Genomic DNA, 18,364 nt, shown 5'->3' on the forward strand with positions numbered 1-18,364 from the left:
TTCTCACATAAGTCATTGTCCGAGAAGTGTTTCTTGTGAGTGGTAATATGGCGGCCGCGTGGCTTCACAAGTCATTGACCAGTGGTCTATCCAGATTTATTTGTACAGATCAGTGATACCAACACGTTTATTATTCGAAATGTCACCATTCAACATGCATCATTTGTGACAAAATGTTTTATTTAGTGTCTAACATTACTCACACGCGTCCACATATGTTAGAAACATCGTATTTTAACTTTGTTGTTGTTGTCGCTGCTTGGTTTTCAGTCGATATTTCAACAACCAAGAAGAAGTGCAGTCGTCTTTGTTTATTTTTATGAATTGTGATGATGATAATCAGAATACATTCTGAACGGTTTGAGTGGTAAACGTTTAATAATTTTGACTAAACACATGAAATGCTTATGGTCATTGTAATGTGTATATCTGGAAAACATATGAAAACTAATTGCGTTGGATATTTTTTCCGTCTAGATGAGCAATACAGTACTGTCGTAGTTCCATTGAAGAAGTGATGGCGTGTTTTTTGTTTTTGTCTTTTTCCTTACGTCAAGCAGCTTCACCTATGGGTCATTTGGCAGCATTACAGTTGAAGGTGATACAAGCGCCATTGCATAGAAAATGTCAGATATTTATTCGGAGTGCTTTGAAATCATGTAACAAATGTTTAATCTAATTCATGCTCCTAAAAATGAAAGTAAAACAGGAGGCCAAATCTTCCTCACCTCTGCCAGCATGAAAATATGTTGAAATATTTCAGCTTTCAGCCTCTAGCAGATATACACAATAATAATAATAATATCATGTGCATAACGTAATAATAACAATAAACAATATCGGCATATCCAACCCAAAATCAGTACAGCCGTCCCTTGCCACATTGCGGTTAGAATTTCGCGTCTTCAGTCTAACACGGCTTTTCCAAAAATATGTCAATGAATAATGTTTGGTTGTTGAATACGGCCTATTATTAGTCAGAAATGTATACGCATTTTTCAGCAAATGTTGGGTAGAACGAAGCATTTCCAAGCATAAAAATGACTAAATGAACTAAAATGCAAATGTAAGACCATCAGAAAGACACTTTGATATGTAGTATTCTATACTGGTCACTAGATGGCAGTAATGTTACTGGAACTTCCTGTTGTTGTTAATGTTGTACATTCTGATGTTCTTGAACGCAGCACGCTGTTATTGGTGGATAAGGAGGAAGTGTTGTTGTGGGAGAAAGTGTTCGACCGCAACTGTGTTCTGTCTTGGAATTCAGCACTTCTTGAAAACAACGGCTGACTGTGTGTCACTATTTTAGAATGCTACATGACATTTGCCACCACAAGAAGTCCCGGAGGTAAAAAAAAAAACAAAAACCCAACAAAAACAAGGACCTCTCCCAATGTTGACGTGCGTCTCTTATGTCTACCGTATTGGGCAATAGGAGTGTAAAGTGACCTGGGGTGTTATTTCATGTCTAGTAGACTGTAATCATGTTAAGAAGTGTATTTAGGAGGTGGTAAACAGGTTTTCTATGCCCAAACTACCCAAATATTCCATTTATGAAGAATGAATCCTACTTTGCAGACATTAACTTATCACGGTTGTGTCTGGAACCAATTAACCCGACAAAAGAGGGATTACTGTACGTATATTACTGCACTACAAGGTTCTGTATATTACAGTACATCTGAATTCCAAAATTAGGTGAAATGTTTCACTGGGGTGATCCAGGTGAGACCATTACTCGCATGGCGTGGCAGTAAGTTGATTTCTGAAATGTCCAACTGGCCAGTGGGGTGGCCACGCCCATCCCGTAGCTCCGCACTGGAAAGGACTGACGCAGCCACAGAAAAACACAACTTTTTTCAAATGGTGATGGGCTGCAAACACATTCGAGCACATTCTTTTCCACGATGATGTCCAAAAGACGTTAGTGACATTTATTCAGGCCAAAACAACACACGATGGAGGCGTGGCTTATTTCTCTTTTGGTAAGGTTATGTAAATTGGAGGAATATAACTGCTGGCACGTCATATTTATGTTAGGTTGTACAGTACTTTATGCATATTCATGTCGTACAGTAGCTTGTGCATTCATGCAGACATGAAAAAGTGCAGATGGGTTTTGGATGGTAAATAAAACAGGCAATGAAAAATGACACCACCTTCCTATTGGTGGGGAAATGCATCACGTATCAGTCAACGCATTGACGGCCATTTAGTTGCGAAGAGAGTGTGGAGGGTAAGCCATCAGTGCCATCAAGTGGTAAACTGCTGCAAAGACACACATCATGGCTTTGAAAGGCCAACACAGGTCTGACTTTTCCCTCCAAATCATCCATCATGAATGATCCTCAGCTTTCTTGAGGTTTTGTTTTGTTTGTTTTTTTTAAATGAGATGCATTATTTCTTGTGTACATACATAGTAAATAGTCCATTATTTGTTAGTAGTAAATAGTAATGCCTTTGAAGGTACGTCATTATATATAATAACTATTTGACTACAGTTTTTCATGAGAGTTTTACAGTCAAGGTGTTTTGGGGTGCTTTTACTGTTTAACACACTACGTCAATAGTAATTAAATTAATTAATTAAATAAAATGAACATAAAATAACTATAGAGTCACACATGTGAGCTTGTACTGGGAAAAAGAAAAGCGACCAAAGCAAGTGAAGAGTTCTGTAGGTGAAATGTAAAAGAAAACAAACAGGAAGAAAAGTGGAAGATCCCAGCCTGGACCCCTGAGGTCAAAACAGAAAAAACATAACATACGTGGATATTATAACATACAGTACGTCTTGTGTTGCTTTTCTGTCCATTCTGCGGTGACATGCCAAGAAACATATGTCATACATGACAAAGGCAAAATAGCAAGATCTAGTGTACATGGTGAAGTATTATTGCATGCTTTCAAAGTGAAATATTGCATCTGTTAATATAGAAATATACAGCAAGTAGGCTTCAAACAGAATATACAGTACGTACGGGATACACTTTGACAAAAGAAACTCTTTCCAAATGTTGAACGTCAACACAAGCAAGATGTCATAAAGACACGATTTATGTTCGGGAGGACATTTATCAAGCTATTTTTCATGTTTTCAATGTTTATTGGAACCAAGTGACTCCACTTGGATGACTTGCTTGGTTAGACCAAAAATATGAATGTGTCATAAACAAATATATACCTGGATTTTTTGCTGTAGACGAGGGATGAATGCAACATGCTGTACATATGGGTGCCCATGACTACATATGGGTGTATATGGGTGCCCATGAGTACATATGGGTGTATATGGGTGCGTATGGGTACATGTGGGTGCATACGAGTGTATATGGGTGCGTATGGGTACATACGGTTGTATATGGGTGCGTATGTGTATATACGGGTGCATATGGGTACATACGGGTGTATATGGGTACATATGGGTGTATATGGGTGCATATGGGTACATACGGGTGTATATGGGTGCGTATGTGTACATACGGGGTATATGGGTACATTTGGGTGCATACGAGTGTATATGGGTGCGTATGGGTACATATGGGTGTATATGGGTACATGTGGGTGCATACGAGTGTATATGGGTGCGTATGGGTACATATGGGTGTATATGGGTACATTTGGGTGCATACGGTTGTATATGGGTGCGTATGTGTATATACGGGTGCATATGGGTACATACGGGTGTATATGGGTACATATGGGTGTATATGGGTGCATATGGGTACATACGGGTGCATATGGGTACATACGGGTGTATATGGGTGCGTATGTGTACATACGGGGTATATGGGTACATTTGGGTGCATACGGGTGCATATGGGTACATACGGGTGCATATGGGTACATACGGGTGTATATGGGTATATACGGGTGCATATGGGTGCATACGGGTGTATATGGGTGCATACGGGTACATACGGGTGCATATGGGTACATACGGGTGTATATGGGTGCATATGGGTACATACAGGTGCATATGGGTACATACGGGTGTATATGGGTGCATATGGGTACATACGGGTGTACACGGGTACATATGGTTATGGGATATGATGTTATTGAGTATGTGCTAGAAAGTCCAGTAAAGACTTTAAGTGCAAGTGACAGCTTATTTCACTTGAAAGCTAAGCACACTTACGGTTCCAAAACACATCAATCATGCTTCTCTTACATATTCTGGGGTTATACAGCAAAAGTGGCCTCACAAACCCAGGCTTTGTTCTCAAGATGCAACTCGACAAAACCTAACATCCGCAATCAGACTTAATTGGTCCCGCGACGGTGGTTATCAACTTCGTCAAGTCCGGTTTTCGGCTTTGTGCGCGTTCACACGAGAGGGGGCGTTTGACGTCATATTATTCTACTTCTGCTGAAAAGTGAAGCATACCACCCAGCGTATTTTTTAAAAAATGAGTCGCCGCCAATACAGTGAGGGAGAACTGCTGGCATGCAAGAATGCAGCGTGTGATTGCGCAAATTAACACTGATTGTTATACAAGCTATGACCTACTAGTCCTTTCATTGATCGACGCTCAACATTGCACAACTTTGACATATTAACACTTATCCAGTTAAAAAATAAATACAGTGGAGCAACAACTTTCGCTTATGAAATATTTTAATCTGCTGTAGCTCGTTGTGACCACTAGATGGCAGTGTTTTGCGGCGACTTTTGTTGGGTTTCCTTTTTATAATAAGTGGTTTAATGCAGTTGATTGATTCCTCTGAGTGTTTATTCCTCCAGCAAATATTGTAATATAAGAAGACTAACAGGCTGACTACTCACGCAAGACTCCTGTGACATTTACATCTGCCAACAATAAATGTTAATATTTCATATTGCATTTTATTTCTGGTGCTCGCGTGAGCATATCTAGCATATTCCCTCCACTGAAAATCTATCTCACTTATAGATGGATAATACCATCAGAGAATACTCTTTTAAAAACTTTTTTCTCGATGTCCCCTCGGGAACCTTGTAGGTTGTCAACAAACGGTGACGAAATCTCCGAATTAGTCCATCCATCCATTTTCTATACCGCTTCTTCCTCATTATGGTCGCGGGGGCATGCTGGAGCCTATCCCAGCTGACAGTCCGGGGTACACCCTGGACTGGTCGCGAGCCAATCGGAGGGCACATATAGACAAACAACCATTCACACTCACATTCATACCGCCAAGTCGCCAATTAACCTCACCTGCATGTTTTTGGAATGTGGGAGGAAGCCGGAGTACCCGGAGAAAACCCACGCGCACACGGGGAGAACATGCAAACTCCACACAGAAATGCCCAGGGGAAAATCGAACCCATGTTTTTCTGATCTCCAAGCTGTTACTGTGTTGGCCAACGTGCTAACCACTAGACCACTGTGCGGCCCTCCGAATAAGCCAAACAGTGAAACAGTGGCACTTTACTTGCCCATTTTAAGATGAAAGCCTGGACATAACCTGGTCTCACCAGGCTATGACCTTAGCTTAAGCTACCACGGTGATAGAGCTGCTTTAAAAGAGAGCAACAGTACCTTCGCTGAACACGCAAGTCTGGCTTTCCACTCAATACAGCTCGCTAACCCACTAAACTCGCTTCGCAGAATACCCCCTTGGTCAGCCTTGCTTTCTTCTTCAATATTTGCGAGAAATTTCAGAGGAACCTCGGTTTTCCTTACCCAATCTATTTTTCTCACAGGAAATCATGAACATCCAATTCATCTGTACACTCAAATATAAGAAGAAAAATACATTTTATCCGGAATGATTGTAATTTGACATGCAGAAAACAATGTGAAATAATGATAAGTGAGGAATGGATGGAGGTTATTGTTGAGGCAGACTTCCTGTACATCCTGGTGATTGACATGGAATTATTAAATACAATTGTCTTTCTCAAACCCTGCATCAAATGTCTGCCACCCCCCACCTTCCTTTGGCCCCATGGCGGGTTATTTAGCAGTCACACTTGATACAAAAATGCACGGTTAGGGAGTCAGCAACATGTAGGGTGCTTTGTTGCATAAACTTTCCATAAAAGGAATCACATGGAAACTGGGGAAAATAGAAAAACTGAGGTTCGACTGTATTTACTATTGTCTAAGCTAACTAATATACATTATGATATTTTCTGGTATAGCACCCTTTTGAACAACACACTGTAGTTATTCCAGTGAAAGAGAAGAGTGGATTGATGCAAAGTGTACGTTTACTACAATATACGCTGGCTGTGTTCATATAGAAAACATATAGATTCCTTTCAAAACTAGAAGTTAGCATAGAAGTGGCTACAAAAGTACACAGTGATTCTTTTAGTCAACACTTCAAAGGTTGTGCTTTAGTTAACATTTAGAAAATGTCATGCTACATGTTATGATGCTAATAATATGTACAGTATCATCTGGCTTCATATCGCTCAGCTTGCTTTCGCCTTTTTGCTCCGTGCGTCGCTCGTCAAATATCCAAGCCAGTGAAAATATTCACAACAAATCAAAGCAACTGGACCCTTCGTGTTGGCTCAAGACCATTCATCCAAAAGTCTTCTTTGAAAAGCTGCTTTGTCCCAAAGTCCAAATCCCAAGAAGGAGTGCAAAGCCCTCTACAATGGAGAGACCAAGCAAGCCTGAACATCAGAGAGCAGTTTCTTTGGACCCACAATCAGCAGGTCTTGCATCTCAAAAAGGAGGGGACATTCCTTTGAAGACAACCTTGTCCACATTCTGTACAGGGAGGATCACTGCGTTGAAAGAAGTGTGAGAGAAGACATCTGTGTCAAACCCTTCCTAAACAGAGGAGCGGAGGAGGAGCTTTAGGCCATCACCTATTGTCTGCCCCCCCCAATGATTGTCTCATTCCACAGGAAGAGCGGCCACTAACGAGCTGTTTTGCCAGCAGGCAGGAGAACGAGACATCGCTATGCATGACGGTCGTTCACCAGCCACACAAGGGGACACACCCACCAGGGACATAAGTAGGGAGACTCCACACCTAACATGTCGACCTGAAGAAGCCTTTTGGATGAAAGGTGAAATGTTTTCAGCTAAAGGAAGAATCCAGTTGCCTGACAATGTACACACAGAACTAATCATGTGACTTTGTTCTTTTCTCTTATTGGTCATGGACGTGTGATGGAATGTAAACAGGAAAGTTTGTCACTGGAGTGAAGTGAAACAGCACCACACAAAACAATATCCTCTTCTAATCATATTTAGGGTTTGGTCTCCTCATGACAGCAGCAAACAGCACAGTGCAATTTCAAACTCCTGGGAGTCAGTGGCGCATGGCCAGTGTGTCATGTTGATGCGTGGGGTTAACGGAGGCGTAGCATGATGACGCAGTCACGCAAATGCTCCTTTTCAAGCGCTTGAAACTGCCAACATGTGAACGTCCTTCCCACCGTGCAGAGTTGAACACATGTTCCTTGAAGGCTTCGTCTGGCTCCTCCCCCTCCAAGACGCCTCAGGGAACCTTGACGTGCACCTCCAAGAAATTCCAACCACACCTCAACGGTGATGCGGACCACAGAGCTGTGACTGGTCAGCTTTTCCCATGAAAGCACCGCTTTTAAATCCACCAAAACAGTCCTCTGGCTGGACTCGTTCAGGGAGTCACACAGCCTACCTTCCCCAACGGTGCAACATGCACAATAGAAGCTCCAAAAACAATGTGGGTGTCGCTTTAAAAGTACTAAACAGGAAGCTAAACAGCTAGTTGTGTTGGCTCACTCCCAGGACAACACTGCCCCTAGTGTTTTGGCAGAGAAATACAAGTCACACACTCAGCCCTCTCCGTGGTAGCGACTACGCTGTAACATGACCAAGCTGGAAGTCCCAGGTTTCATCACCAGGTTTCATCACCTGGTTTCATCACCAGGTTTTATAACCAGGTTTTATAACCAGGTTTCATCACCAGGTTTTATTACCAGGTTTGTACTTCTATAAACATGATTCTGTTCAGGGCCAACATGACTGATTCTGTTTTTCAGTTTTCTTTGTTGAAGCGTACGGAGGAACTGCAGTTCACCTAGACGGTCTTGGACGGGTGGGTTGGCCCCCAATCCACCTGACCAAATGCACCAAAGTAGAGTTAGATGAAAACAAAGCAAAGGTGGAAGCACACTGAAATGTTGACTCCAGGTTTTCCATGCATTACTCCTTGTTGGGCATGGATGTTCCCTTGTAGAAAACATTTCGAGTGATATCTGGGCTGCTTCCTCTCTCTGGAATCAGGATGACATTATGGCCTTTTCTCCGTAGCGTTGATTCACGACTAGAGGTGGCTGAGAGTATCTCTGGAGCCGTATCGCCGCTGCCTCCACCATCTCCTGGAGTAACCCTGATGGTGGAGAGGCTCTGATTGTGGTGCTTCTGCTCTGCGATCCCAGCTTGGCTGGTTTGGACAGCAACTACGGGTGGTGTGCTAACCGTGCCAGCGCTGGTAACGACGTGATTGGAACGCTTCCTGTCGATAGACCCTTCTCGTATAGAGTCGGAGCTTTCAGAGTCTCTATTGAGATCATTCAGGTCAAAGGACTGCCTAAGAATTCCACTTCCTGTTGCAGCAGGCCCGACAGCAGCAGCGCCATTGCCGTGATCCAGAGACCGCCACCGCCATGATCCACTTCCATCGGTAGACGGAGCTTGGATGACTGGTTTGTGGTTTTCAGGGTGCGCCTCTATTCGGACAATTGCTCCAGTGCTCCCTGAAATACTTCCTGTGGCACTGGCCAGCGAGCTGGGTCCCGTGGTGCTACTGGGTTCCTTGTCCGTAAGAGCCCTGTAGTGAGCCGAGCCCTGCGAGCTTCCCACCGTGCTGCTCTCATCCAAGCTCCTGGAGTGAGTCTGAAGGAGACCCTGCTGCTTGGACATAGCGATCACCTGAACGATCCGTGGTTGGGTTGTCTTCTCAGCTGCCCTTTGCCAGTTCGCCTGAACTGTGCTTTCTCCTGCAGAGCCGCCCTCGCTCCCTCCCCCTACTGCCCTTGGGGAGGTATTGTGGTAATTTTCATGGGATTCTTCAGGTATGTGGACCAGTTGTGAAGACCCGGGTCGAGGCTGCATCAACATCCGAGCTCCTCCGGTTATGCCGCTGCAGTTGCTGGGCAACGTGCTACTCGCTCCTGTGGCCAGTTTGGACATGAAAGCATGTGCTTCAAAGCTGGCATCCAGGCTCACAGCTGATGGTTCCGAGCTGGATCGGACCTCCATGCTGCCGTGGTAATGAGGGTGCTGAGCGGGCGGAACGGATGACAAGTCTCCTGAGGGTAAGAAGCAGTCAGGCACCTGGAGGGTGGACTTGTGGCTGTTTTTACTTTTCCACTGGGACAGAAGCTGCTTGGAACGACTGGAATCCATGGAGGCGTGGTTGAGGGTGGCGGCGTGACGTCTTGCCGCTTCCTCGTATGCCGCGATGGCCTGCGGTGTGTGGACACGAGGAAGGGTGTGGCTAAAGGTGGCCACGGTGTCTTTGCTCCGTGGGCTGTGGGAGGGGATCCCATCTGCATCTCTGGTTGGGCACTTCAGGCTCTCTTCAGCATTCTGCTGTGGAAGAGCTCGATGGAGAAGACCTTCAGATTGAGAGCTGCTAATTCTCGCCTCCCCAGAAAGGCTGGCTTTCATTTGGAGGTGATGATGGAGGACGGCCTCTTGGCTGATGTGGGGAAAGGAACAGGAGGGGCAGTGGGGCTGGGAAGGGGAACTGGTGCTGGACTCCTCGCTAGGGAGGAAATTTCCAACTGCGTACAAACCCTGGCAAGAAGAAGAAGAAGAAGAAGAAAAGATCTTTCACAGCAGACAGTTACAGTATATAGTATAGTACACACAAGCTTCATGTCTCATACTTGGACTACTCAATACAAGATTTACTTGTACTGCAATTTACTACACACCTTTTACTGTGTAGTTTTGTATCAATGAAACAGTCGAAGCCCGTCCCGTACACCTCACTTCTCATATGATTCGCTTTTCATCCAAAATTTTAGTTCAAACTTTGCCTCTGTTGTCGTACAACATTGCACATAGCAAAGTAGTCTGCTTGCTCTGTACTGAACTGCTGCGTGGAATGGAGTGTCCAAACATATCACCCGACATAGTGCTGACTCACAAACCATGCAGTTTTTAGTGTGACTGCTAAATAACCTCCCATGGGACCAAAGAAAGGCAGTAATTTGACGCAGCAGGTGAGAAAGACCATAGAATCTGACTAGGATGTACAGGAAGTCCACTTCCATCCATTCCTCACGTATAATTATTTGACATTGGTTTCTGCATGTAAAACTAGAATTCCTCTAAAAAGATGACTCCAGAGTATAATTTCCTGCCCCAGATTCCATTTTTGAGATGGACAGAAAGCTAAAAAGAGGGAAAGCTGGGCATACCAGGTAGAGAGCAATGGCTCCACCAATGAGGAACCCCAGATAGACATCGATGGCATGGTTCTTGTACTGAATGATGCGGGTCAGACCACAGATGATGGCACAGATGATGAAGGAGAACACCAACAGAGGCTTGAGCAGCTTGGAAGAGTCGGTCAGAGTGCTGTTGAAGTACATCTGTTGACACATCAAATTGTAGGAGATTACAAACCAGTCTGATGTTTCTCATCATTGGAATGAAACTCAATGAAAGTTCTTGGCTCTGCTTGTGGAAGCCGCGTGTTTCAGCTCCAGCACCATGACACTATCCGGCCAGCTCCACCCCCTTCCAAACCTCCTGGCGGACCTTGACGTGCACCTCCAAAAACATCTAGCCTCGCCTCAACGGCAACGCGGACTTTTCTTCGTCCATCTTTTCCGCTTCTTCACTCTAGCAGAAGCGCCAGAAAGTCCGCCAAAAGCAACAATGGACAAACTTGAGGCGCGTCTGAGCCAAAAAGTTGGCAAATATGAAGATTTATATCATACGCTAGCGTCCCGATAGAGTCTGATGCTCTTTTTAGGTTTTTTTGTCAACACACGTCTTCTCCCTGCTCCCCCTCCTCACTCACAGCAACACTTCCTGCTTATCCACCAATAACATTTAGGGCAGCCCTGATCCAACATTGATAATGTACATCAAACCAATATCAGAGAAAAAAACAGTATCGGATTATATCGGCCTGCATCTCCAATCTCTGATATCGTGCTAACATTCTAACAAAGTAGCAAGGAGGAGTGATGGCGGCTGTGTGTCAGCATTTGACATTCAAGCACGAAAAGGACGAGTACAAACTGTGTCCATAGTACTACGTGGGAAGTTTAATACCACCAATCTCACGGCATATTTGAAGCAGCATCACAAAAAACAGCATGAGGATTTTCAGCAAAGAACAACCAAAACATTTGTAAAGTGTGACAAAGTCCCACAGGACGGCAAAGAGCACCTGTTGGTGGTGAGTCAACATATTGATTGCATAATAATATTCCATATTATTACTTGATGGCATTAAGTTTTCATTTTTGCAGAAACAGAAACTCACCGAAACGTAGACAGCAGCAAACGATGCCAGAGTAGCGTGCTGGGATGGGAAGGATTTTCTGCAAAAGATAACACCACAGAACACATGTCAGCTACACTTTCCATGTGTTCCAAAGCGCTCCACTGCCACTCAGCAAGTCCCGTAGTGACATACAGGAAGCATGTAGGAATGCTTGTCATGTGACTGTCATGTGACTGTCAGGATATTGCTTCCCCAAAATGGCAGCGTGTCAGGTAAAGATGTGAAACAACAAAGATACAGCATAATAAATGCCAACAACACCAATCCCATTTCCAATGCTGAACAGGAGATTCCAGGCTAACCTGCCCCGATTGATGGCAGCAGAATCCAAGCCTGAGCAGATATCCTCCATGACGTAAGAGTTGTGTTCACAGCTCATGCTAAGAGTCGTGTAGTTGGGTTTGCACACGGTTAGGAAGTACGGCGCTGGGTAGCCTGTCATCAGCTGAAGGATGTCCGTCACCAGGGCTGTGGCACAAAGACCAAACGCATGAACACCTGACGAAAAGCAAAAAGCACACGTCCTCAAGCTCAGCAGACAAACCACAACAACAACAACAACAACAACAAGGGAAAATGAATATTGTTTCTGTAAGTTATCAAATGTAAAAAGACGTTTACCCACAAGAAGCAACAGAAGAACACTTCCAGCATGTTACCAAGGGTCCTACACAGCTTTATACTTCACTTCAACTCATCAAGGCCCTCAGTGACCCGCAGGAAACATTTAGGACCGCTTCTAGTCATGTGACAGTATGTGGCAGTCATGTGACTACCGCAGGATTTCACCATGAAAGCTCATTTCAAATCCATGCAACAATTTGATGCAATTCAACACTTCTTACTATATTTCTCCCTTCAATTCATAGAAAGCAGCTGGGAAAATATGACTATTACTACATTTCCAATAGAAATTAATAGAATAGAATCTAGGAAAATATGACTATTACTATATTTCCAATAGAAATTAATAGAATAGAATCTAGGAAAATATGATTATTACTATATTTCCAATAGAAATTAATAGAATAGAAGCTAGGAAAATATGACTATTACTATATTTTTGTTATAGAAATTCATAGAAAAGAAGCTAAGAAAATATCACCATCAGGCTTTCAGCCTTCTAATTGCTATGGAAAGCCTAACGTGACGTATTTGTCACAATAGCAATAGCAAATGCTAATAAGACAATAAATGTCATTCTTTCATTGATTTAAGCTGGGATAGGCTCCAGCATGCCCCTGCGACCCTAAAGAGGAGAAGCGGTATAGAAAATGGATGGATGGCTGGGTGTTGCTTACTTCATTGGTAGTGCATAATGAAGTGTCAAGTATACATTCAGTATGGCGCGTGTAACATATATACAGTACAGTATACGTATGTATACAGTATATGTACCATCACATCACTGAGTGGTATTTTACAAAACCGTGACTAATGTGTCGTACGGGTTAGGGTGGAACCTCGGTTTTCATATGAGTGTTGGCCAGTCTGTGCTTTTTTTTATTGAATTTGACCTCAGAAAATATGACCCCAAAAATAGATATATTTTAAATTTTATTCCTCATTTGTAAGAATTTTATCTAGTTTTCAGCATGTGAAAGTATCATTTTTGTCTATTTGTTGCTATTTTTGGGTGTCATTGGCTTTCCATGACTTTGGTTGGACCTTTTGGGACAAAAACGTTGGTTCCACTGCATGTCCACCGCTATGTGACTTGAAATGGCTCTGGATGAAGCGTATGAAGCGTGTAGAGAAGCATCGTACCAACAAAACGTATAGCTCTTCGTATGAAGGAGTTGAAGTTGCAGCCGGCTGCGTTGATGTTTGCTTCGGCCCCAGCACAACTTTTCCGTCGAGACAGACAGCAAAAGAGGATAGCTTCTCCAATCATGATCTGTCGACACACAAAAGCTCACATGTTTATTTGCTGTGGTGGAGAACTCCAAGAACTTCTGGAATCGTCGAGGTCGAGCATGTAGACGCCGGATGGATGATGTGGCAGCCGTGGCTGGAACCAGTGTGTCTGCAGGTGAGTGGTCTGTGCCTTCACAAGCAGCGAGGATTCATCACACTGACCTTACGGTCGTTCTTAGTACTTAGGCAGTCCATCATTTGTTTACTTTCTTCAGCAAGAGCAGACATTTTGGTGGGATAAGACTCGTAAACTCCAAAAGTGAGCACAGGTAAAGGTGTGTGCATGCACAGATTTACACACGATGTAAAAACACACCTTCAAAACAAAAGCATTAATCCACGCATGATGTAAATGCACCGTACATGATTTTATTTTGTACTTTCCATGAGGACCAAATGCATCTGGACTTTGCCAAGGTCTGGTCTTCCCTCCCCAGCCATCCTGTCTCCCGGAATGGGGACGTGCAAAGATCTGCATCTGAGGACCAGGTGAGAAACAAGCAGGCATGTTCTGTTGGCTCCACCATTGGCATGACTCGTCACGTTTTAGTCATCATAGAACCATGTTTAGCTCGTCACCGCCTCATTTTCCTCATGAAAAAAAGGTTAGTTAATGAAACAACACTAATTGCAATGCCATCTTCATCTTTCATGATGGTCCAATGAGTCAAACAAGTGCAGCCAACATTTGAATTATTTTTTAAGGCGGATTGCATTCATAACCAGGAAATGCCATAAAGTGAGGACTACCTGCACAAGTACAGCATAGTGGCGTGGTGACCCTCCCCACAACAATACATGCATGGTACATGAAGAGTGCATATGCATACCGTGATGGCAGGCCCTGCAAAGGCCAGGCTCAGCAGCATCAGCAGAGGAATGACCTCATGGTTGGGGTCGATGTAGGGTAGGCTCAGACTGCGATCATGACAGTGAAAGCCAGACTTGACCGGTTTAAACAAATCCGTCCACTCCAGGAAGTACAAGCTGACCATGGACGAGACCAGGATAGGCAGCTACGGACCGAGAAGACAGAGATAAGACACATGACAAGACATAAAGTGCAAAAATGTCAGTGAAGAAATTGCTGCTTGCAGGGAGGGCTCATGCTGCTAATGTCTCCATAACACTACGCTTCACCGAGCACGCTCATTTCATTTCATAATAAGGCTGCAGGATGGAAACACTTGACTCAAGTTGCCACGTGGAATTCCATTTACTTTTATGAACATGCATGAAATGACAACAGAACAGCTTTTTAATGTGCCATGCTAACCATGCTACATGTACGCTAGAGGCTTGAAATCCATTGCAGCTGCTGCAGAGACAGGTTGCAATGTCAAACGAACCGACACGAGCAACACCTTCCAACTTACAGACACTGCTCTGCTTTCGACAAACTAAGTCCTTAGCAGGCTCTCAAACGTGGTTACATCTCGTAGGGGCGCTGGGAAGCGCTGTGCCTTAATGTTGCCCAGCAGATAGACAACTTTGAACTCCTTGGGTTATTTAGCATTTGCACTGAATGGTTAGTGAGTCAGCAACACGTAGGCTGACCACGGCAGGACAAAACACACTACTCTCTGATGCCTGCAATACCGTATGAAAACCAAGATGACATTTTAGTCAACATTTTTCACAAAAAACAACCCATACTCAAATCGGAGCATCCAAACGTGAGGTTGACTAACTACGTATAAGAACGTCAGCTGAAAGCAAAAAACAAAGCACATCAAGCACAAACACTTCAATGGACAAATGATGAAAACAAGCAAGCAGTTAGAGAGCATCATTTTTCATAAATAATTTCATAAAACACTTGATTTAGCAAACTTAGCAGCGTTTCAAAGCTAACACTTCTCCCTTCACACATCTTCATTGACTCTTGCCCACTAATAAACATACATACATAGAGTATGTATACATTTATCATCATCATCATCATCATTTCCAGTAGTAAAGATATGTACATTTGATAATAATAATAATAATAAGAAGAAGAAGAAGAATAATAACCGTATCCATGAGTAAAGCTATGTACTGTAGATGTCCAATAAGCATCAAAGTATTGCCATGCACATACATGCACACACGCATATCATGCATGTGTCTTTTTGCAGCAGAAGGGGATTGAAATGAGAAGGTATGGATATTGCACAGGATGATTGGCGTGCAATGAAATAAGACCCATCAGTCAATGATGATGGGTGGCAACTATGAATTGGAAAGAGAACATTATCTGCTGTGGGTAGAATTCTATAGAGTGCTGCAGTACCGAAGTTCACTGAGCAGATTTAACTTTCAGCTCTGACCTACTTTTTCATATGCTTCCTGCAGAAATATAGGCCAGTGATATTTCAGCCATCAGCAGCATTGCTAATTCCAAAAGAGCTTTTGCAGGCAAAGCTTTGGGCCGATATGCACAGCAATATCAACTGTAATCATACAGATGTGCAAATGATGCATGGAGTCATCCATCATCCATCATCCATCATCCACCCATCATCCAGCAGTAGATCTATAATACACGATGCCGTTTGATTGGACGCTGGTGAATTATTAGAGCATGCATAAAGCGTCCAGCTGGGAACACCACAAGCTACATGAAATATACAATACTTCATGCTTTTATTCTGAAACAGTTGGACACACACACTTGAAATATCAGCTTCTTTTCTTGTGTCTTTCTCTGCACCTGGTATGTCCAAACCTTTCTTTATGAAACGCACAAAAATCAATCCGATAAGCATAAGTGCATGCCAACCACGCATATACACTATATCAATATCAATCAATATACCAGAATCAATCACTGTATAAATATCAATCACTACACCAGTACCAATCACTATATCAGTATCAATCACTATACCAATATCAATCACTATATCAATATCAATCACTATACCAGTACCAATCACTATATCAATATCAATAACTATACCAGTACCAATCACTACACCAGTATCAATCACTACACCAGTACCAATCAGAAAAGTCAAAAGTACATAATAATCAACACACGAGTGCATTATTCTTCCATGTTACGTGTGATACTTTTATCTGCCATAGTTGGGCTAATAATTGCTACTTGTAAGATCCAAGGTCTCCATGATGAGCCATGCCTTTATCATCAACTACTCCTCAGCATCCAATATAGAAACTTTTCTTCCTAAATAAAAGCCAATGGTCTCGACTGGGACTAGTTCATAGTCAGTTCCTTGTGTTGAGTATACTGTATGTCCTGTATGTTTCATGGATTCATTCCACAGGCGCTACAATGAATACATGATTCATGGCTCAGCCAATTCATCCGTAACTATTTTGGAACAGGATTCACCGTTTTTTGATGTAAAACTATAAATATCTTGTGATTTCAGCCCCTGAAAAGAGAAGGGGCTGAAAGGCGTAGTCCTCCATGACAGCAGAGCTATGATGTTTGATATCGATACGCATCGGCTTCGGCTTTGACGTGTTTGCTTCTTTTCTGTTATGTTGCCAACCAAAGCACCACGACTGTTTGTGTTTGCTTCATGTTGCTTCGGTTCTCATCATCCAGACGAGGTTCAGATGAATGGAGCAAGAAAAGAATGTTCAGTGACTTGTCAGCCCTCATTCATTCATTCATTTCTACAGCTTGTGTGGCGTCTATCAGAGCTGACCTGGGGTGAAAGGTGCACACCTGCCAACCTTGAAGACGTTTTATGAGTACTCCAACCTCCCCGTTTGGACCCCCCTGCTTTTATGGCTCCTCATGAGGGTTGAGCACGTGACGTTGACTCTGTGAGCAGCTAACACGTCTTGTGGACTATTTAGCTTGTTAGCTTCCTCGTAGCGAATGAACCACGGTAATTCAAGAGAGAACACTCATATTCATTGCAAATGCTGATCTGAAAGCACACATAAATGTGATGCTCTGCTGCTACTATCATTAAGATTATATGATGATAAAAACTCTCACATTAATGTTGCTTTTTGTTGGTGTTTGTGAAAAGCTGTGCCTTTATTTAGCGTGTAAATATTCTGCTCTTTCGAATTTGACCTACATAAAACAAGTGGCGCGAAGATTGCTAATCACTCCGACACACACACGCTGCGCGCGCGCACACACACACACACACACACACACACACACACACACACACAGGCGCGCGCGCGCACGCACAGGCAGGCAGGTGCACACCGTAAATACAGATGTATTTATGAAGCCTAACCTCCACAAAGTAGAAGCACGGCAGCAGGCTGACGCTGTCTTTGCTCATCAACGCTCTTTCTCTTGCAGACATCTTCGATCCTCGTCACGTCGAGATTCGAGACAAGAACGTTCTGTCGACGGGCTGATTTGTTTAGATAAGATGACATAACATGGTTAAATGATCACACAGGCAGCCTTTAGCTCGCTAGCAAGGTTCCTATCTAGCATCTTTGTGAAGACGCACAGCGCGGCGTGATAGACGCTCAGCAACAAGAACATCAGCACGCGCATGCGCACTACACACAGCCCTTTATTTGATTAGAATGTATTTATTATTCGCATTTATTATATCCAGTAAGCAGTTCTTTGACATGTTTATCATCGCAATGGCAACATTCAATAGTCAAATGTTACAAGACATTAGCGTTGTTTTTGTCAAATACTGCTACAGTAGTGGAGTGAAAATGATGTGAAAAGGTCTTTTATTATAGGAAATATTGTAAATGTTATGCTGTATTCTTCACACTGTAGACCTGCACCAGACTGGAAGGGACTACATCAACAAGAAGCCACTCAATCAAATAGTAAGTCATTTATAATCTCATTTTATGGGTTTTTCATTCATATTGTTTCTCGCTGTTAAAATAAAACTACCATAAAAATGACGACTGCTCATATCTTTGTAAAACTTAGTAACTCCGCAGGGGATGACATATATTTGTATATTCATAAATATATACAATCATATGGAGGACACTTCTTCAAGGTGACTGACAGCGGTGA

At 43.1% G+C, this 18,364-nt stretch overlaps 1 protein-coding gene across 4 annotated transcripts; it reads right to left on the reverse strand.

Moving 5' to 3' along the window:
- Positions 1-613: 613 nt before the first annotated feature.
- Positions 614-17,856, reverse strand: LOC129174278 (phospholipid phosphatase-related protein type 4). Of its 4 annotated transcripts, none has more exons than XM_054766101.1 (8): positions 17,601-17,856; positions 14,217-14,402; positions 13,703-13,864; positions 13,237-13,366; positions 11,772-11,937; positions 11,449-11,506; positions 10,370-10,543; positions 614-9,740 (listed from the first exon to the last, which is right to left on the reverse strand). In XM_054766101.1, exons 1-8 carry the CDS (start codon positions 17,670-17,672, stop codon positions 8,142-8,144), a joined length of 2,547 nt encoding a protein of 848 aa, XP_054622076.1. In that variant the 5' UTR covers positions 17,673-17,856; the 3' UTR covers positions 614-8,141. The 4 variants fall into 4 exon arrangements, with proteins under 4 accessions (XP_054622076.1, XP_054622075.1, XP_054622077.1 ...); XM_054766100.1 differs by having other exon boundaries at positions 11,772-11,967; XM_054766102.1 differs by lacking the exon at positions 13,703-13,864 and having other exon boundaries at positions 11,772-11,967.
- Positions 17,857-18,364: the final 508 nt, after the last annotated feature.

This window comes from Dunckerocampus dactyliophorus, chromosome 21, assembly GCF_027744805.1.
Source record: "Dunckerocampus dactyliophorus isolate RoL2022-P2 chromosome 21, RoL_Ddac_1.1, whole genome shotgun sequence".
Classification (NCBI taxonomy): domain Eukaryota; kingdom Metazoa; phylum Chordata; class Actinopteri; order Syngnathiformes; family Syngnathidae; genus Dunckerocampus; species Dunckerocampus dactyliophorus.